Source organism: Bos javanicus, chromosome 14, assembly GCF_032452875.1.
Source record: "Bos javanicus breed banteng chromosome 14, ARS-OSU_banteng_1.0, whole genome shotgun sequence".
Lineage (NCBI taxonomy): Eukaryota > Metazoa > Chordata > Mammalia > Artiodactyla > Bovidae > Bos > Bos javanicus.
This window is the reverse complement of record NC_083881.1, coordinates 30,991,604-31,010,528: the sequence shown is the minus strand read 5'-3', so window position 1 is coordinate 31,010,528 and position 18,925 is coordinate 30,991,604. Positions and strand designations below refer to the sequence as shown.

The window sequence follows — 18,925 nt, the reverse complement described above, 5'->3', positions numbered from 1 at the left end:
TGAAATTTAGTAGTAACTTCATTCATTGCAGATGTCTGTTAAAAATTGTCAACAGTCACACCATAGTATTTGTTGCTCTATTCATTTATTAAGGATCTGCTGTCTGTAAGGTATTTTTGCAGAAATCAGCATAGAATGTAATTAAGTCCCTATTAGATTATTATTTTGTACCAACTACAGAAGAGATCAAACTTTTGAAGTGGAACAAACACACACACTTCTCTTGTAGAGGATTTTCAACTTAGACACTGTTGATACTTGGGATCAGATAATTCTTTGTATTGGGAAGGCAGTGGTGGGGGCAGTGGGGAGTGCTGTCCTGTGCTTTGTAGAATGTCTAGCAGCATCCCTGGCCTCTGTCCCATGGATGTCAGTAACACCTCATTTCCCCAGGTGTGACAATCAAAAAATGTCTTCAGACATTACCACCGAATGTCTGTTGAAGGGCAAAATCACCCAGGTGAGAATTACTGCTCTAGAACATTAAGGACCTGACTGACTTCTCAGTCTTCAGAAAAGATAGATATTAAAAGCTCCTGTAACTATAATTACTGAAGTATTGATTTAGGCCTTTTCTTTTGTATTTTTAAACATACCTTCTTTAAGCAAGGTGACAAACGAATATTGTCAACTCAGTAACAGGAGTTTGTATACAGTGTGTGGCATTATCTGCTTGTCTGTATTGATGTTAATCTTATTTGAAACAGTTTCTTGGCTAATGCTATCATCAGCAGTTAGTTATGGTTAGACATGGATGCTTGAATGTCAGAACCCTGCCTTCTTCAGTTAGTTTTTTGTCCATAATTTGTGTATGCTTCATAATAATAGGCTAAGAAGAAAGCGATTTCATGATTAATTTGCTGGTGTAAGTTATTTTGTTTTATTGACAATATTGTGAGCTTTGAGATCTAAATATTAATTGTACTACTGACTTTTATTCCTGTCAGCTGTATAAATTAATTGAAATGTATTACAGAATGATTGAAAGAGTCATAAGTCTGGAGTAATTAAATGTAGTGAAGCTACACTCCCTATGTGAATATACGGGTAGATGTGAGAAACTATCATTTCTGAATGGTGTATTTCTTAGGGCCTTTATCCTTGAATGTGTTTTGTTCTATGAATTCTATTTCTTGTATATGTAAATATGACTTATTTGCCCTAGAAAAAATAAAATGTGAAATGTTTTGAAGGATAAATAATCTTTATTCAGCATAGTCTCATGCCTTTACCTATGAATCTAATTTATAGTTGAATGAGAAAGGACATGAGTCAGTCACTTTGAAGTCTCCACTATACAACCATTGAACTGTTTGATTGAAAACTATACTTTGCTGTATAAAAGTTTTGCATAAGACTACAGGCATAAATCCTGTAATAACCTTTCCTGTATGATCTGAAAAAAAAAAGTAAAAAACTTACCTCCCGGAGAAACAGCTGAAGGATATTAGCTCTTTTAATCATTGTTTAAGATAGCTGTAGTATCTCTGGTCTGGATTGACATAGAGGAAAAAGTTTATTTAGTGTTGTGACTTTAAATAGTTTTAGGTCCCTTTGGGGGTTATAATGACATAATTTACAGGCAGTACTAAAATTGGTATATATGTTATTAATGTGTACGTGATTTTTAACCATACTTATGTATTAAGTAAGTAATTTTAGATTTTAAAAGCCAGTTCCACTCTTAAAAATTAGCTTAAAGAAATGTCATTTAGAAGCTAGAAGATGTATTTAAGTAGTAACAGATTCAGGTTTTTACCCTTGAGATGACTGGCAACTACAGTAAACTGGAAAGACAAAAGCCAACTCTCTTGAATTAGAAGATATTTTTCCATGGGGTATGCGTGTGCGTAGGAAGCAATTTTACTGTGTTGCTTCTAGTGAGATGGGTGTCATGGGTGAAAGAATACTGGAATATGAGAACTGATATGTTTAATCAACTTTGTAATTAGCAATAATATTTGGAGAAAGCAAGTAAACTCTATATCCCAGTTTTTTGTCTCAATATAAGAGGTTTGGATTTTGTGGTCTATAAGTCTTTTAATATATTTCCTATTTTGAACTCTTTGTAATCATCTTTCTTCATTTAAAAATATACACATGCTAGTGGAATAAAATAGAAATGTTCTTGCATTGTTTTTGTTTATGGATCGCTAGGTAGAACTCCCTTCAGTATATATTTCATTATTGCTATTCATGGTCAGATGAAGTCCAATTTGTCTTACTATAATAATGCTAGGTTGCAGTCTAGATTTGAAATTAAGATATTCATGTATGCAGTACATCATGTTAACCACTGGGTGGCCTGATTTCACTTTACTAAATCAAGCTGGTAAATTTTCAGGCCTTGAATTTGATTGAACTTAAAAAAATGCAAATACACAGTTATCCTGTCAAGACAGTATAATAAAGATGTATTTTTTGATTATGATAAAAATATTTAGGCTTGATGCAGTTTAATTTAAAATTAAACTGTCAAGTTGAAGTGGTTTTGCTAGAAAAAATTTTATAGAACTACTGATAATTCTCTTAATTTCAAATCTGTAGTTTCTATTCAAATAAAATAAATTTTGAACAATTTCAAATTCTTCCTTTGGCACACCTCATTTTAATCTTTTCAGGTAGAATAATTGATGTCCTTTTTTTTATTTTTTATTTTTATTTTTTATTGATGTCCTTTAAAATTGAACTTCTCTTGAATGTTTTATCTTGATGTTGCCAAGTGTGAATAGTTTGTGTATTATTTCACAGGGAAAGTTATGAGTATCACATCCTATTAGCTTAACCCCAGTGTAGAATTACTTTTAAACAATTTTCCTGGTCTAATGAGTCATAATATTTTTGTGTGTGTGCGTGTGTGCTTCCTTTTGCTGTTTCATAACTACCCTAATCGCTTTGTTCATAATCTACAAAAGTTTTTGAACATAGTACTTAGGTTACATATTAGACAGTTACAGAATAAATATTTTCTTTGACTTAAAAAATAAAACTGGCAGAATGATTCTGGAAACCAATTCCTGGAGAGAGATTCAGAGACCAAATTCCTCTTCTATTTATGCCTTGTGACTGGAGAAATAATTTCACCTATTTTTACTGTCTTCTAGATTAGTCACTCTAGGCTTAGAAATGGTTTATCTATTTATAGATAGATAGTAGAAAGTTGACTTTATTTAGCTATTAGATATTGCTAACATTGATTGCTACAATACAGAAATACTAAAAAATGAAATAAAAATCAGAGAAATAAAGCAAATGAAATATGATTTGTTTTGGTGGTGTCTAATGTTTTGAAGGTGTCTAACCATTATTAAGGGTTCCCTGATAGCTCAGTTGGTAAAGAATCTGCCTGCAATGAACCCGGGTTCGATCCCTGGGTTGGGGAGATACCCTGGAGAAGGGAAAGGCTACCACCCACTCCAGTATTCTGGCCTGGAGAATTCCAGGAACTGTATAGTCCATGGGGTCTCAGAGTCAGACACGACTGAGCAACTTTCACTTCAGTTCACTTCAACCATTATTAAGCAGTGAAACTTTTTCACTGTTAAGTGGTAAAAGTAGAACATTGGTGATGTTATTTGTGGGGTTTTATCCCTTCCCAGTTTTCTTTGCAAAGCGTAGACATCCTTAGGCATCTTTATGTTGTTCAGTTCAGTTCAGTTCACTCAGTCATGTCTGACTCTTTGCGATCCCATGAACCGTAGCACGCCAGACCTCCCTGTCCATCACCAACTCCCAGAGTCCACCCAAACCCACGTCCATCGAGTTGGTGATGCCATCCAACCATCTCATCCTCTGTCGTCCCCTTCTCCTGCCGTCAATCTTTCCCAGCATCAGGGTCTTTTCCAATGAGTCAACTCTTCGCATGCGGTGGCCAAAGTATTGGAGTTTCAGCTTCAACATCAGTCCTTCCAATGAACACCCAGGACTGATCTCCTTTAAGATGGACTGGTAGGATCTCCTTGCACTCCAAGGGACTCTTGAGAGTCTTCTCCAACACCACAGTTCAAAAGCATCAATTCTTCAGCGCTCAGCTTTCTTTATAGTCCAACTCTCACATCCATACATGACCACTGGAAAAACCATAGCCTTGACTAGACAGACCTTTGTTGACAAAGTAATGTCTCTGCTTTTTAATATGCTGTCTAGGTTGGCCATAACTTTCCTTCCAAGGAGTAACTAGTGATAATTTCCTAGGATCTTTTCTGTCACGCTTACTTGAAAGTTTTATCATCCTTTTAACAATTATATAAATAATACAGAAATAACTTAATGCTTGCACCAAGAAGTAGTTAGGTAGATAAATTCTAGGAAAGCCCCAGTGGTAGAGAGATGGATTCTAAGAATTCTGCTTTAATCCTCTCTCACACTCAACCACTCAAAAAACCCAGCTTCCTGAACATGATGGCCATGCTTTTGCAAAACAGATAATGAAACCTCTTGTAGAAACACAAATTTCTCACAAATCAAGTATGTGGTTAAAAAATAAGGCAGATTTTTAAAGTTAAAATGAACACGTTTTCAGAAAGATCATTCCTTGGAAACTAGTCTTTTGACCAAAACAACATTTTTGGACGCATATCTTTAAAATGTTTTGTTAAGAACCTTACAGTGAATTTTGTACAGATTAATGTAGGTGTTTTTGTGAATAATCAAAGTTTATATGAATGAGTCCCCAAATTTAAAGTTATTTTCAAACAACCTAATTTTTAAACCATAATTTTAAAATATGCTGTTGGGGAAGCTGTTGGGGTCTGAGAAAAGTGAATAAAAGAGGGAACCTGTAAAAACCATAACTGAGGGCTGTTTGGGAAGGCTGGAAGTGTTAATGTTGCGGGGGACAGTTGTAGGAAAGGTTAGGCTGTATTGGTAGATACCTCAAAGAACACTTTCTGTACTGAATATTTTCTTTACATTTGTTTCAGCAGGTTTATGCTTCTTAAAATTCTACCACTTGGCGGTGTATTTGGATTTTGAAAGTTCTTTTTATGGGAGTATTTTTCACCTCCTCCTAGAGGTATTTTGTTTAACAAAAAAGGTTGTTTTTTTTTTCTCTCATATCAATTTGAGATCACCTGTATTGAGGGAGGTGGAAGTTTTGATTGGGTTGGGAAAGAGTGAGGTAATTTTGGAATACAGAATAGTTGGAGGAGGTGAAAGCATAAGCAATCATTCAGTAATTTTACAGTTATTTGAATGGTCAAGTCTCGGACTTGGTACAGAGAGGTGAACGTATTAGACGTGGTCTTTGCACTCCTGAGTTGTTTGGATGGGAAGCATAGATGCCATGAGTGCATATAGTGGACAGTAAGCTTCGGTATGGTGTTTTATCAGGTTTAATAGCCGCCTTAGAAATTTATGAAGTCATTGCATCCTGAACCATCTCCAACTTAACAATTTAATCATCATTAATCAGGTGATATTTCCGATAGCTGAAGATGGCTGCAAATAACAGGTATTTCTTTAATTAAGCCTGTGCTTTTATTTTTAGCATAGTTTATCAAAATAATCATATATGGAAATGTAGGAGTGGCAGATTATTAAATAGGCATTGGCTTTAGGGGAGAAAGGATTGAAATACTGACGTGCATTGAACTAGAGAAGCAGTTAGGTGTCATAGCTAGTTGGGGGATTTTGGTATCTTGTTTGGTCAGATAATTTTTGGTCAGATGTAATTGACAAATCAAGGAAATTAGAAGTTCCTGCAAAGGCTCTGTAAACAGTATATATTAAATCTAGGCCTTCATTTTCCACAATGTCTGTTACTCAGAAAGGTTAAATAAATATTAGCTCATGTTATTTTCAGATGTTCATATCTTGGTTCAGTCCACTGACTACTCAGAATTCTCTAATTCAGTTTATCATTAAGACCTGCTCTCTTTTCTAGAGTTTTGTGCTCTCGTGGCTTTAACTTTTGTCTGTGTGCTAGTGATTGCCAAAACTAAGTATCCCCTAGACCTAGAGATGAGCAGAAGATCCACATGCCCAGTTATCTTCAAGATCTGCTCTGCCCAATAGGAGAGCCACTGGTCACATGTGGCTGTTGAGCTCTTGATGTACTACTAGTCTGAATTGCTGTGTACTTTTTATTTTATTACATCTAAAAAATTTTATTTTTGTTTTTCTGGTTACCTGTGTCTGAAGCTAGGAATTCACTTTGTTGCTCCCGGGCTGTTTCTATCAGCTTCATCTTCTTGTTATTTTTCTCTTTTGCCTCTGGCTCTCTTTTCTCCTGGACAATGCATGCCAGATTTCAAAGACTTAAGAAGAAAAGAATGTAAAACATTTTGTGATTATGTTGATTACATGTTGAATTGATCACTTAAAAATAGATTGGGTTAAGTATTATTTCTTATTAAAATTAATTTCACCTGTTTTTTTAAACTGTGGTTGCTAATAAATTACTTAGGTGGCTTGCATTATGTTTCTACTGGACAATGCTTTGTAGATACATGTAGTATCCACCTGTGTATTTCTCAAGTACCTTGAAATCAGTTCAAACTACTTACTCTCCTCATTCCCTTTTCCTTCCCAAAGTTCTTTTTCTCCTTCTATTCCTTATCTCAGCAGATAGTTCTGTGTTTCCAAAGCCAGAAATTTGGAGTTGTCCTTGAATCTTCTTCCCATGTCTCATATTGATCAGTTGAACAAAATCCTTTTGTTTATACTTTTTTCTCAGTTTTATGTGTGTCTTTCTGTTGGTACTATCATGACCTTAGTTGGTTTATTCTTTTATGGTTTCTCGGTTTTTGTCCATTTAGATCTCTTCTACTCAAGGATATAAAAAATAATTCTACCCTAAAAGGTAGAACTAATAGGGCTTCCCTGGTAGCTCCAACAGTAAAGATTCTGCCTGCAATGCAGGAGACCCGGGTTCAATCCCTGGATCTGGAAGATCCCCTGGAAAAGGAAATGGCAACCCACTCCAATATTCTTGCCTGGAGAATTCATGGACAAAGGGGCCTACCAGGCTACAATCCATTGGGTTGCAAAGAGTTGGACAGGACTGAGCAGTTAACACTTTCACTTTCACCGTAATAGGTACTGTTATGTTTTCATTTTTAAAAGTGTAGAATATTTGCTTCATCTGAATTCTTTTATTTTAAAGTAGGACTTTAGGTTTGTTTTTAAAATAACTACCCACTGTCTTACCTTTGTTGAAAAGTCCATCTTTATCACACTGATTGATATTATAATTGATGAGATTCCCATGTGAGGTTTTTTTCTGAATATTCTGTTCCATTGATTTGAGGAGTATTTATTGTTTCTCTGCAGTATTTTCTGGTATTTGGTAGTACTAATTCTCTTTCTCTCTCTCTTTTTAGAGCTTTTCTGGGTATTACTGCTTGTTTGTTTTTCTATATGAACTATAGAATCAGCTTGTCTGTGTTCCTCTGAAAATCTATTGGTATTTTTATTCATTTAATTTAAGTTTATGAATTAATTTACAGAGAATGGACTTCTGTAATATTGTTTTCATGCCCAAGAATGTGGTCTGATTGTTTTTTCATTTGTTCTGTGTCTCCTGATAGTGTTTTGTAGTTTACTATATCTTGATCTTGTATATTCAAATTATTTCTACATATTTTAACTTTTTTGCTGTTGGTGTTGTAAATGGCTCATATCTTACATTATGTCTTTTAACTGACTGTGTTTTGTATTTTACCATTATCATTGCCAGGCCCTAATAATTTCTTATTTGGATTCTTGTGAAAGATCACTAATTGATCTTCCTCCATCTCTCCACATTCCTGCCAGTGATTTTTTTCTGAAACACAAGATATTTGTCTTTTGCTCCTTTACTTAAATTCCTTTAACTCTGTAGGTTAAAGATCAGATTAAGAATAAAGGCCAAACTCCTTAGCATGACGTAAAGGTTATCACTTGGCCCTTGCTGACATATCTAGCTTCATTCCTCTGGTATCAGTAAGCACTATAGCTCCTGTCCATTTTGTGACTGTTAATATTTTTATACTTTGAATAATCTCATTGGACATATGTCTGCTAGTCTGAGTGGCTTATTTAGTTGTATCTATGTGTTCAGATTTAGTGATTGAATTCACATATTTAAATAAAAATCTTGATTTCAAATTGTGTTGTTTTCAGTGAGGATGAGGATGATGACCTTCAGTATGCTGATCATGATTATGAAGTACCACAACAAAAAGGGTTGAAGAAACTCTGGAACAGAGTAAAATGGACAAGAGATGAGGTGATTATGTGTAATATGGTTTACTAATTCCATACTTGTATTTCTTGATTAATAAGATATGTATTAAAGATACTTAAAAACACAACATGAGAAAAGTTATCCCTCAGCTAACTTGCACATTTTTCTTCTTCAACCATACATAAAGAGTGGGTTGATGTTGAGACTGACAGAATTAGTTTAGTAAACGGGAGAACATGTGTGATAATGGCTTCAGTGTTTCTAAAAATGGCCACCAGATATGACGTGAAAGAATTGGACAGTGTATTCAGGAATAGGGGAATAGGGTGAGGGAAAGCTTTTTCATTTTCATAAACCTGTCTTAATAGGATGACAAGTTAAAGAAGTTGGTTGAACAACATGGAACTGATGATTGGACTCTAATTGCTAGTCATCTTCAAGTAAGTGAAACACTCTCTCATACTGCTAACACTAATGATTTAGGCCAAGGGGTTACATTTGCTGTTTTTCAGAAATGTGTCTATGTTATTTTAGATTTAGGTTCCTGTCCTAAAAACAACTGTTTTGTTCTGCTCTTCCTACAGTTGGAAACTTAGAAAGTCTGTTTTTCTTTTTTTAGTAATTAGTTTATCTGGGGACCTAAAAAGATGGCTGACCTAAAGCAAAAATGATACCAACTTTGGATAGGGCTTTATAAATATTTGCTAATCAATGTTAAAACATTTTGAGAGAAGTTAAATCTATTGAAATACTTTTGGTAACTAATAAAACCAGAAGAAGCTATGTTGCTGTGAGAATTAGAAGTAACGTATAGGATGTTTGGCACAGTGCCTTACATTTAGCACATGTTCAATAAATAGAATCTAAATTAGAAAAGCTGCGTACATTAGCTTTATCAGTTTAACTTCAGTGGTATAACAGCAAATATAGTCAACAGAGAAATGTTACCAGGACGTACAAGAACAACCTGATTATTTTGAGAAAATGATAACCTTAAAGTGAATCAGCATTGATGTACCGAAGCTATACATGAAGACGCTCAGTATGAATAAAAACAAGTCCACTAGGCATCAGGAGAGACCTGTGGTTAAATACAGTATTTGTATTTATGTCCTTCAAAATTATCTGTAATCCTGTATATGAACTAATATTTTTAGAAACCAAATCACTAAAAGAAAAGTTGTGTTATTAGTATTATCCTTGTAATACACCGGACTTACTAGGTCATGAATTGACTAAAAATAAGGCTACACTTATTAATCATTTTTAAAGTTTGACATGTTTCTACATAAGGCTTTACCGTGGTAAATTTCATTTTCCTTTTGAACTTCAGTGCTTAAATATTTAACTGATATATAATGTATATCAATCTGGATATATTTAGATTTTTCTTGATAACTTGGAGTTATCATTTATAAACATCCTTTAAATACCATGCAGTAGTCTAGTAGTGCCTTTTGGGTTTTTTTTTTAATTGTGTAGAGTTAGGTACTGCTATACTCTATGAATCCAGGCTGCTATGCTGTTTGAGTTTGTACCTCTACATTGTTTAGTTGTCTGTTTACTCCCTTTTATTCATCAGCACATTTCTTTATGTTAATATCTGTGTTGTTTTGCTTTTTTGCTGTGTTATCAGGCAGGGTATAGAGATAAATAATTTTAATTTCAAATATATAATTTTTATTTATACTCTAAGCAATGCTGACAACTTTAATTAAAAATGAATTGGGATAATAGGCATATAAAATAAATACTGCAGTTTTAGAGAATGCTATTGAATATATTATTCCTGGAAACTTTCTTCTTAAGGTTGTGAAAGTTTGGAAGACAGTTGTTCAATAACAAAATCATCTAAATTCTTTCAGAATCGTTCTGATTTTCAATGCCAACATCGGTGGCAGAAAGTTTTAAATCCAGAATTGATAAAGGGTCCCTGGACTAAAGAAGAAGATCAGAGGGTAACGTTCATATTCTTTATTTTCACTGTGTAGGTGGACTTGCTTTTTTTCCTTACTAATACATTGGTTTTGGGTCACATAAATACATGTTTTAATCACCTGGATTTGTTCTCTGGGGACTGCTTGCACTAACATTGAAAATTGAGTATTTTGAGATGTAGTTTTTTCAGAATTGAGTCGAACCAACTGTAATATAATATAGCTTTTGCTGTCTGCAAGTTTGGTTTGTAGAATAAAAAATACTGTCAGCTTAGTCACCTTTTTAGAGCTTAGGTTAGCGACATTTAGGGCATAGTTTCTTACTGAAAATTCAGTTAGCATTTTAAAAACAATTTAATTTTATTCTTATTTTATCTGAAAACTTGAGGTATAAGGAAGTTATTCTTTAACTTTCCCTCTTAACCTAAAATGGGCTCCCATATAAGACAGATATCTTATCATCGTGTTCCCAGAGAGCTAGAGGATTCAAAACCAAGGTAATTCTTTGTGTTATGAAAGTATGAGAAGAATGGGAGAGTTACTGTCCTCTTCTGAGAATTACCCTTTAGTTCATGCTCTTTATGGCATCATGTTATTAATGTAGTTGGAAAATTAGAGCATTTTTACTGCCACTCAAAAAAAAAAAAAATTCACTAGGCTCAGAACTGATCTGATTTACTTGGTAGCCAATGGTAGGTTTTAAAATGTGTGATTTATATCCTTTCAGTTTGAGAAAGAAAGTAATGAATAGACAGTAACTATAAATCCTTCCTGCTTCCAAAATGATTTATTTGGCTTTCAGCTAAGCATTAAAAAAAATGTAAGAGTAGAAAATCTTTAAGTCTCAACATTTTACTGTTATTTCATATTAATTTTGTATGAAACAATTTAATTTACAGGTCTCTTTAATACCTTGTATTTAGATAAGTTTGGGATCAATTTTTGAACTTGGCAAATGCTGAAGGAGTATTTTTAGCAAAATTTTTTTTTTAATTATACTTGTGGTTTGGATTTAATGCATTTAAAATAGCATTCTTGAGTTATGTTTTAAGATTCTATCAAGGTAGTGCTTTTTAAAAATTGAGGTATGTGGGACTTCCCTGGCGATCCAGTGGTTGAGACTCCACACTCCCAATGCATGGGACACTGATTTGATCCCTGGTTGGGTAGCTAAGATCCTACATGCTATAGGGGGTGGCCTAAAACAATAGATAAAATAAAAATTGGGATATAATTATATATTAGTTCCTGGAGAAGGAAATGGCAATGGGACATGACTCAGTGACTTCACTTTCACTTATATATTAGTTTCAGATGTACAACATAATATATATGACATGACAGTCAGTTCAGTCACTCAGTTGTGTCCAACTCTTTGAGACCCCTTGGACTGCAGCACACCAGGCTTCCCTGTCCATCACCAACTCCGGAGCCTACTCAAACTCATGTCCATCGTGGCAGTGATGCCATCCAACCATCTCACCCTCTTTTGTTCCTTTCTCTTCCCGCCTTCAGTCTTTCCCAGCATCAGGGTCTTTTTCAGTGAGTTGGTTCTTTGCATCAGGTGGCCAAAGTATTGGAGTTTCAGCTTCAGTCCTTCCAATGAATATTCAGGGTTGATTTCCTTTAGGATGGACTGGTTGGATCTCCTTACAGTCCAAGGGACTCTCAAGAGTCTTCTCCAACACCACACAGTTCAAAGCATCAATTCTTTGGTGCTCAGCTTTATAGCCCAACTCTCACATCCGTGCATGACTACTGGAAAAACCATAGCTTTGACTAGACAGACCTTTATTGCTAAAGTAATGTCTTTGATTTTTAATATGCTGTCTAGGTTGGTTATAGCTTTTCTTCCAAGGAGCAAGCGTCTTTTAATTTCATCACTGCAGTCACAATCTGCAGTGATTTTGGAGACCCCAAAGATAAAGTCTGTCACTGTTTCCATTGTTTCCCCATCTGTTTGCCATGAAGTGATGGGTCTAGATACTATGATCTTAGTTTTCTGAAAGTTGAGTTTTAAGCCAGTTTCTTCACTCTCCTCTTTCACTTTCATCAAGAGGCTCTTTAGTTCCTCTTCACTTTCTGCCATAAGGGTGGTGTCATCTGCTTGTCTGAGGTTACTGATATTTCTCCCAGCAATCTTGATTCCATCTTGTGCTTCAACCAGCCCAGCATTTCATATGATGTACTCTGCATATAAGTTAAATAAGCAGGGTGACAGTATACAGCCTTGACCTACTCCTTTCCCCATTTGGAACCAGTCTGTTGTTCCATCTCCAGTTCTAACTGTTGTTTCTTGACCTGCATACAGATTTCTCAGGAGGCAGGTCAGGTGATCTGATATTCCCATCTCTTTAAGAATTTCCCACAGTTCGTTGTGATCCACACAGTCAAAGGCTTTGGCGTAGTCAATAAAGCAAAAGTAGATGTTTTTCTGGAATTCGCTTGCTTTTTCGATGATCCAGTGGATGTTGGCAGTTTGATCTCTGGTTCCTCTGCCTTTTCTAAATCCACCTTGAACATCTGAAAGTTCACAGTTCATGTACTATTAAAGCCTGGCTTGGAGAATTTTGAACATTACTTTGTTGTGAGATGAGTGCAATTGTGCAGTAGTTTGAACATTCTTTGGTATTGTCTTTCTTTGGGATTGGAATGATAACTGACCTTTTCCTGTCCTATGGCCACTGCTGAGTTTTCTAGACCACTGCAAATCTCATTAATATCTATCCCTGTACATAGTTATTCATATTTTTTCTTGTGGTAAGAACTTTTCAGATCTACTCTCTTAGCAGCTTTCAATATGCAATACAGTATTACTAACTATAGCTACTGTACTGTATAGTACAGTATATCCGCATGACTTATTTATTTTTTAAAAAATCATACTTTTTAAACTTTCTTTTTCTTTTTCTTAGGTTATTGAATTAGTTCAGAAATATGGGCCAAAAAGATGGTCTTTAATTGCAAAACATTTAAAAGGAAGAATAGGCAAGCAGTGTAGAGAAAGATGGCATAATCATCTGAATCCTGAGGTAAAGAAGTCATCCTGGACAGAAGAGGAGGACAGGATTATCTATGAAGCACATAAGCGGTTGGGAAATCGTTGGGCAGAAATTGCCAAACTACTTCCTGGAAGGTACTTATACAAATGAATATATATTTTCCTGTACTTTAAACTTGATCTTTATTATGGTTACTATTAAATATATTTATAGGTACCCCATGACTTTTATTTATAATTAAAATTTAGACTGCAGAATACAAGCAAACCTTTGTGATATTTGTAGTATATTTTGTGGGAAGGAATATAATTACTTTTTTAACAAAATATTTTATAGCAGTAATTTGTGCAACAAAATGATAGACCTTTAGATTATGTAAACATTTAATGCACTCCCCCAAATTATGGTTACATATCAGTGCCAATCAAGCAGTCTTTTTACAAACTAAGCTGTAATGGAATCTAAGTTGAAAAGATTTCTGTCATATTGGATTCTTTGCATAAGACCAGAGAATAACAAATACACTGGCTGAAATAAATTGCTCTGAAAGTGCATTAGAGAAAATTCAGTTCTTAAACAGTGCTTTAGATCCTGAGTAGTATATATATATCCATGTGGCTAAAATATGGAGTTTCCATCAGGAGCAGTGATGGGCTACATATACACTATACATTGCATTGGTTCAGATGCTTCCTAGCCATTTGTAGTACAGTAGACCAGCAATTTTGGGAAAATCCATTACTCAGAAGGTGTGCACTTGTTTTTTATTGTTGTAGTCACTGTGTAGTACATAGTAGTTAATTAAATGCATTTACATGTATCCTTTTTTTTACAGAAATAAAATACTTTTATTGTTGAATAAACATTAACTCAGAATGTGATGCCCATCATAGGCAATCTGATAAGAGACTGAAAAAAAAAAGATAAATCTCACCTTCACCCACATAACCAAGCAGATATGATCCATTTCATGTAGGTTCTCAAGATAATATTTAGTCCTAAGTCAGAAGACTTGATAGCACCATTTTATTTCATGTAGTTCATCCTATATTTACCTAGCAATTGGAGTGCCCATCTGTTGTCAATTATTGGCTTTATGTAAAGGAAAAACAGACTTCTCGTATCTTTTGGTTAGAAGGTAGTTTTACAACTTGGAATCAGGTCAGCTAAAGTTGAGCTCCTTTCCTGATGGAACTTGGAGATAGAGCACTATATTCTATATATTCTTAATTAATCTTCATATACTTGTGAAATAATGTAGAGCAATATATTGCAGAGCAATATTTGTCTTAGAGAAATTAGTGTTAAGTTTTTTTATCTAAGTTACTGAAGCTGGTTGAGGAACTTCTCATGTTTTCAGTCTTTGATACATGTTTACTATCCATAGAACGGTAGCTTAATGCTTAGCATAAAGTAGGTTCTCAGTAAATATTTGTGTATTTTTTAAAATGTATACTATAAGTAGCTGTAGGTTGAAGGCTTCCATTTTTACAAGGGGGACTTAGGTAAAAGGGGAGCCAATGAACTTTTTCTTCCATAGGAGTTTTGTTGATAAGAAATGAAGATGAATACTGGAATTCTGTCTTTTTATGACCATATTTGATCTTGGCTTCAAGGCTTTTGCCCTTGTTATGCTCTTTATCTGGAATGCTCTTTTTAATTTTTTTTTCTGTTCTTGTATGACTAGTTCATTCTTGTCCTTCAGATTTTAGCTTCACTGTCCCCTCAAAATTGCTCAAAATCAAAATTACTGTAGTTACTCACTTTCTCTTATTACTTTAAATGATCTGCATTGCACTGTTTTTCTTTTTTTTTCTTTTTTTATTTTTAAATTTTACAATATTGTATTGGTTTTGCCATATATCAATATGAATCCGCCACAGGTATACACGTGTTCCCCATCCTGAACCCTCCTCCCTCCCCGTACCATCCCTCTGGGTCATCCCAGTGCACCAGCCCCAAGCATCCAGTATCGTGCATCAAACCTGGACTGGCGACTCGTTTCATATATGATATTATACATGTTTCAATGCCATTCTCCCAAATCATCCCACCCTCTCCCTCTCCCACAGAGTCCAAAAGACTGTTCTATGATTTTCTTCTTATTTATTTTTTTTGTTTTTCTTTTCTTCCCTCCTTCCCTGCTACCATGCTTCCTGTGAAGATGTAAGCCCCAAGAGAGCTGGGACTTTATCTTATTGCCTTATCTCCAGTGTTTAGAAATGTATTTGACATACAGACATACAGTATATTTTTTTAATTTAAAAAAGTATCTAATTTTACCAGTTGTAAAAATTTAAGTACTTTGTATACTTTATATGGTGTTAAAAATCTATGGAGTCCTCTTTTTCTTTTTAAAATATACACTTTAATTTCTTAGGACTGATAATTCTATCAAAAATCATTGGAATTCTACTATGCGGAGAAAAGTGGAGCAGGAAGGCTACTTACAAGATGGAATAAAATCAGAACGATCTTCATCTAAACTTCAACACAAACCTTGTGCAACTATGGACCATTTGCAAACCCAGAATCAATTTTACATACCTGTTCAGGCACATATTTTTAATACTTTTTTGTTTAAATATCTTTTTTAGTTGCTCTTTGGGAAGGTGTTTAGTTTCTTAGTAGGATAAAAACAAAATATATTAAGAGAAACAGACATTTAAATTTCCAAAATGAAAAAATATACCATTACTAGCTGTTAAACCATTGTTGTTGTTGTTTAGTCGCTAAGTCATGTCCGACTCTCTGAAACCCCATGGACTGTAGCCTGCCAGGCTCCTCTGTCCATGGGATTCTGCAGGCAAGAATACTGGAGTGGGTTGCCATTTCTTTCTCCATTAGTGGAAGTTTATCTCTGCTTGTTTTGATTGGTAAATATTTTGGGAACAAATTCATTAAAATATTTCCTTTTATATATCATTTTTACAGTATCTAATTATGAAACTTAGTATGTACATTTCCTGTCATTCTCTGAATCTTCATGATTCAAAGCTAATGATCATTTGTGCTTTAATATTGATTATAGTTTTCTTTTAAAAAATTTTTAGCGTGATTGTAGTATAGCTTGCCTGTAAAAGGTGAGTGTATATAAATAATGGTTTAAAGGAGAGAACAGTCAAAAATATTTCAAGCCATCATTTACGAGTGTGTGGTAAATAATTGGTTCTTTGGCATTCAGCTTTGCTGTTCCCTCATCACTTAGCTGATAGAGTGAATTCAGCCTTTGTTTAGACCGGTTCATTGCAGATTACCCACGTTCATCATAGGGCAGGCTCTGTTTTCCTTTCAAAGCATTTTCCTACCTGCAAGAAATGAGGAGTTTTCATGAGCTTTGTTTTACCTTTTCCCTGTTTACTTGTCTGTCGTCCCATTTTTCATGTTGAGCAGTTCTTAATTTTTGTCACATAGAATGTAAAGATTAAGTCAGGGCTTAAAAGTATCTACTGCAAGATAAATTTTGGCTTGTGGTTAACAATCTGTGGTTAGTATTTAATTTTATTAATTTTATTCCAGATTTAACTTTATTCCACTAAATGGACATTATTTTTTTTTAGACATAATTTTCAAAGAACCTCTTTAAAAAGGTAGTGACATCTTAATTTACAAATAGGAAAACTTGCAAAGAGTACAGTTATCTGCTGATACTTAGTACCTTAAGATTTCTGTTGTCTCTTTACATTTTTCTTTAGAGTCCTAAATTTCAGCAGCATAAACTGGAACATTCTGCTTCTGCCTTAAAGATTATCTTTAAATTTATTTTTTTTAACTCACAGGATAATTTTTTAAATTATTTGGGGCCAATTGAGTGTTTAATACGCTCAATCAGAATATACTAGAATGTGAGAGTATTTCTTGTACTTTAAGAATTATTTACCTTTGAATGATTCTTGAAAGATTTGTGTATTCATAGTTCAAGTTATTTAAACTGCTGAAAAGCTAATTCTAATTTTGACTTGAAAGAAAAAAATGGATTGGTATGAAGTACTGTCACAGGTTAAAATGAAAAGTTTGAGAAAGATGTTTCTAATTCATTGGAAGTTGAGCAATAACTGATATTAATCAAATGTAAAAATTAAGTTCTGTGTTAGAAGTTATACATAATGCTTCTGCATTAGTGATTTACATAGGCCATTATGGAAGATAGACAATTTCCTATTTATATTTATTAGATTTTAAGGTTTTAAAAAATCTTATGAGGTTCTTCTCAAATTTCTCCCTACCACTGCACACTAAATTTGCATGCAACTTCAAAAACTTTATTACAGATTCTTTAGAAAAGAGACAGAATAATTCATTGTCTATTGTCAAAGTATTGAAAATACATGAGTGATTCTGATTGTTTTTCTGAGACAAATAATAGAAGCAGCCTCTGTTTTCATATCTTCCTATACTGAGATTGGCATGGGGGGGGAGGTGGTAGGAGTAGGAGATGTGAATATTGAAGACTTGCTTTAGTCTCCAGCTGCATAAGTGCTTCATATGGACCAATCAGTCCTTTGCCCTGAATGATAAAACACAAATACTTTGTCTTCTCCAGGAGATAGAGCAATCCTTTAATAGCAGATTTTAAAAAACACTAGGTAGATATTGTAGATAATAAGTAGACTGATTGGGTGATAAATCTAGTCCAAGTAATTCTCATATTTCATTTAGGGGAAAATAGGTCTTTGCTAAGAGTTATGCCTTTTAGTCAATAGATTTTAAGAATAAGATGGAGCTCTTAAGAAATTACTATATGTGTAAATACTCAAAGTTAACAGAGCTACTGTTCCATGTTGATATTTTATTCAGCTTTTGTCTTTGCCTCAGATTTTTAAAAATTTATAGTGTTATATGTTATATCATATGTTATATATGATATATATATGTTATATATATCATAATGTATATCATGTTATATATTAAAACATATAATATCATATGTTATATGATATAAATAATATTAATTTTAAATTACTTTTTTAGATCCCAGGCTATCAGTATGTATCACCTGAAGGCAATTGTGTAGAACATGTTCAGGCTTCTTCTGCCTTTATTCAGGTAACTTTTTATTTATTAAAAAACAAAAACAAACCCCAAAGGAAACACTCAAACAGTTTCAAATTCTAATAGCGCCTGTTGCTCATCTATAAAATTGCGGCAAAAGCAATACTACCTGATCTACTTATTTTGAGTATTATAACATTAAAGGAGAAAGTCTTTAAGTGTGTTTGAGAAATATAAACTGTACCAATGTAAAGTAGTTCACAACACCAGTGAGGTGGTTCTTTCATTCTTCTAACTTAGAACATTCAAGTTATGAATGAACATATTTTTACTAAACTGGATAGAATGTATGTGTTCAGATTCAATAAATTAAAACAAATTCCACACATAAGTTTTTAAATTGATTAGATGATATAGTGTAAGTTTTTTCATGCATTTAAATTTCCCAAGTCCTTTCTGTTAAATTGAAAATATTTACCAGCACCTCTTTAGGTCCCAGAAGAAGTGTGATACTGAGTATTTGGGATTTTGTAGTATTAAGCTTTATTAGAATAGACTTTATGTTGCATAAAAGAAAATAAAACTGAGAACATTAATAATAATAAAAAAGCAATTTTGTAAATAATCTGTTTTTTCTCTTTTGTTTAACTCATTTTAGCAACCCTTTGTAGATGAAGATCCTGATAAGGAAAAAAAAATAAAGGAACTTGAGTTGCTTCTTATGTCGGCTGAGAATGAAGTTAGAAGAAAACGAGTTCCATCAGTAAGAAATAATCTAAAGTGTTTAGATTTTATTGTTAGAATCTTTTATGTGCTTTATATGCTTT

The 18,925-nt window shown here is 33.8% G+C and overlaps 1 protein-coding gene across 2 annotated transcripts in view; it reads left to right on the top strand.

Moving 5' to 3' along the window:
- The window catches only part of MYBL1 (MYB proto-oncogene like 1), a 44,920-nt gene that overhangs the window by 9,221 nt on the left and 16,774 nt on the right, over nt 1-18,925 (top strand). For both annotated transcript variants that reach the window (XM_061438885.1, XM_061438884.1), the window contains exons 2-8: nt 8,104-8,209; nt 8,536-8,607; nt 10,033-10,125; nt 13,020-13,240; nt 15,487-15,661; nt 18,078-18,152; nt 18,757-18,861. In XM_061438885.1, coding sequence (XP_061294869.1) covers nt 8,104-8,209; nt 8,536-8,607; nt 10,033-10,125; nt 13,020-13,240; nt 15,487-15,661; nt 18,078-18,152; nt 18,757-18,861 — 847 coding nt within the window. The remainder of the gene's footprint in view (nt 1-8,103; nt 8,210-8,535; nt 8,608-10,032; nt 10,126-13,019; nt 13,241-15,486; nt 15,662-18,077; nt 18,153-18,756; nt 18,862-18,925) is intronic.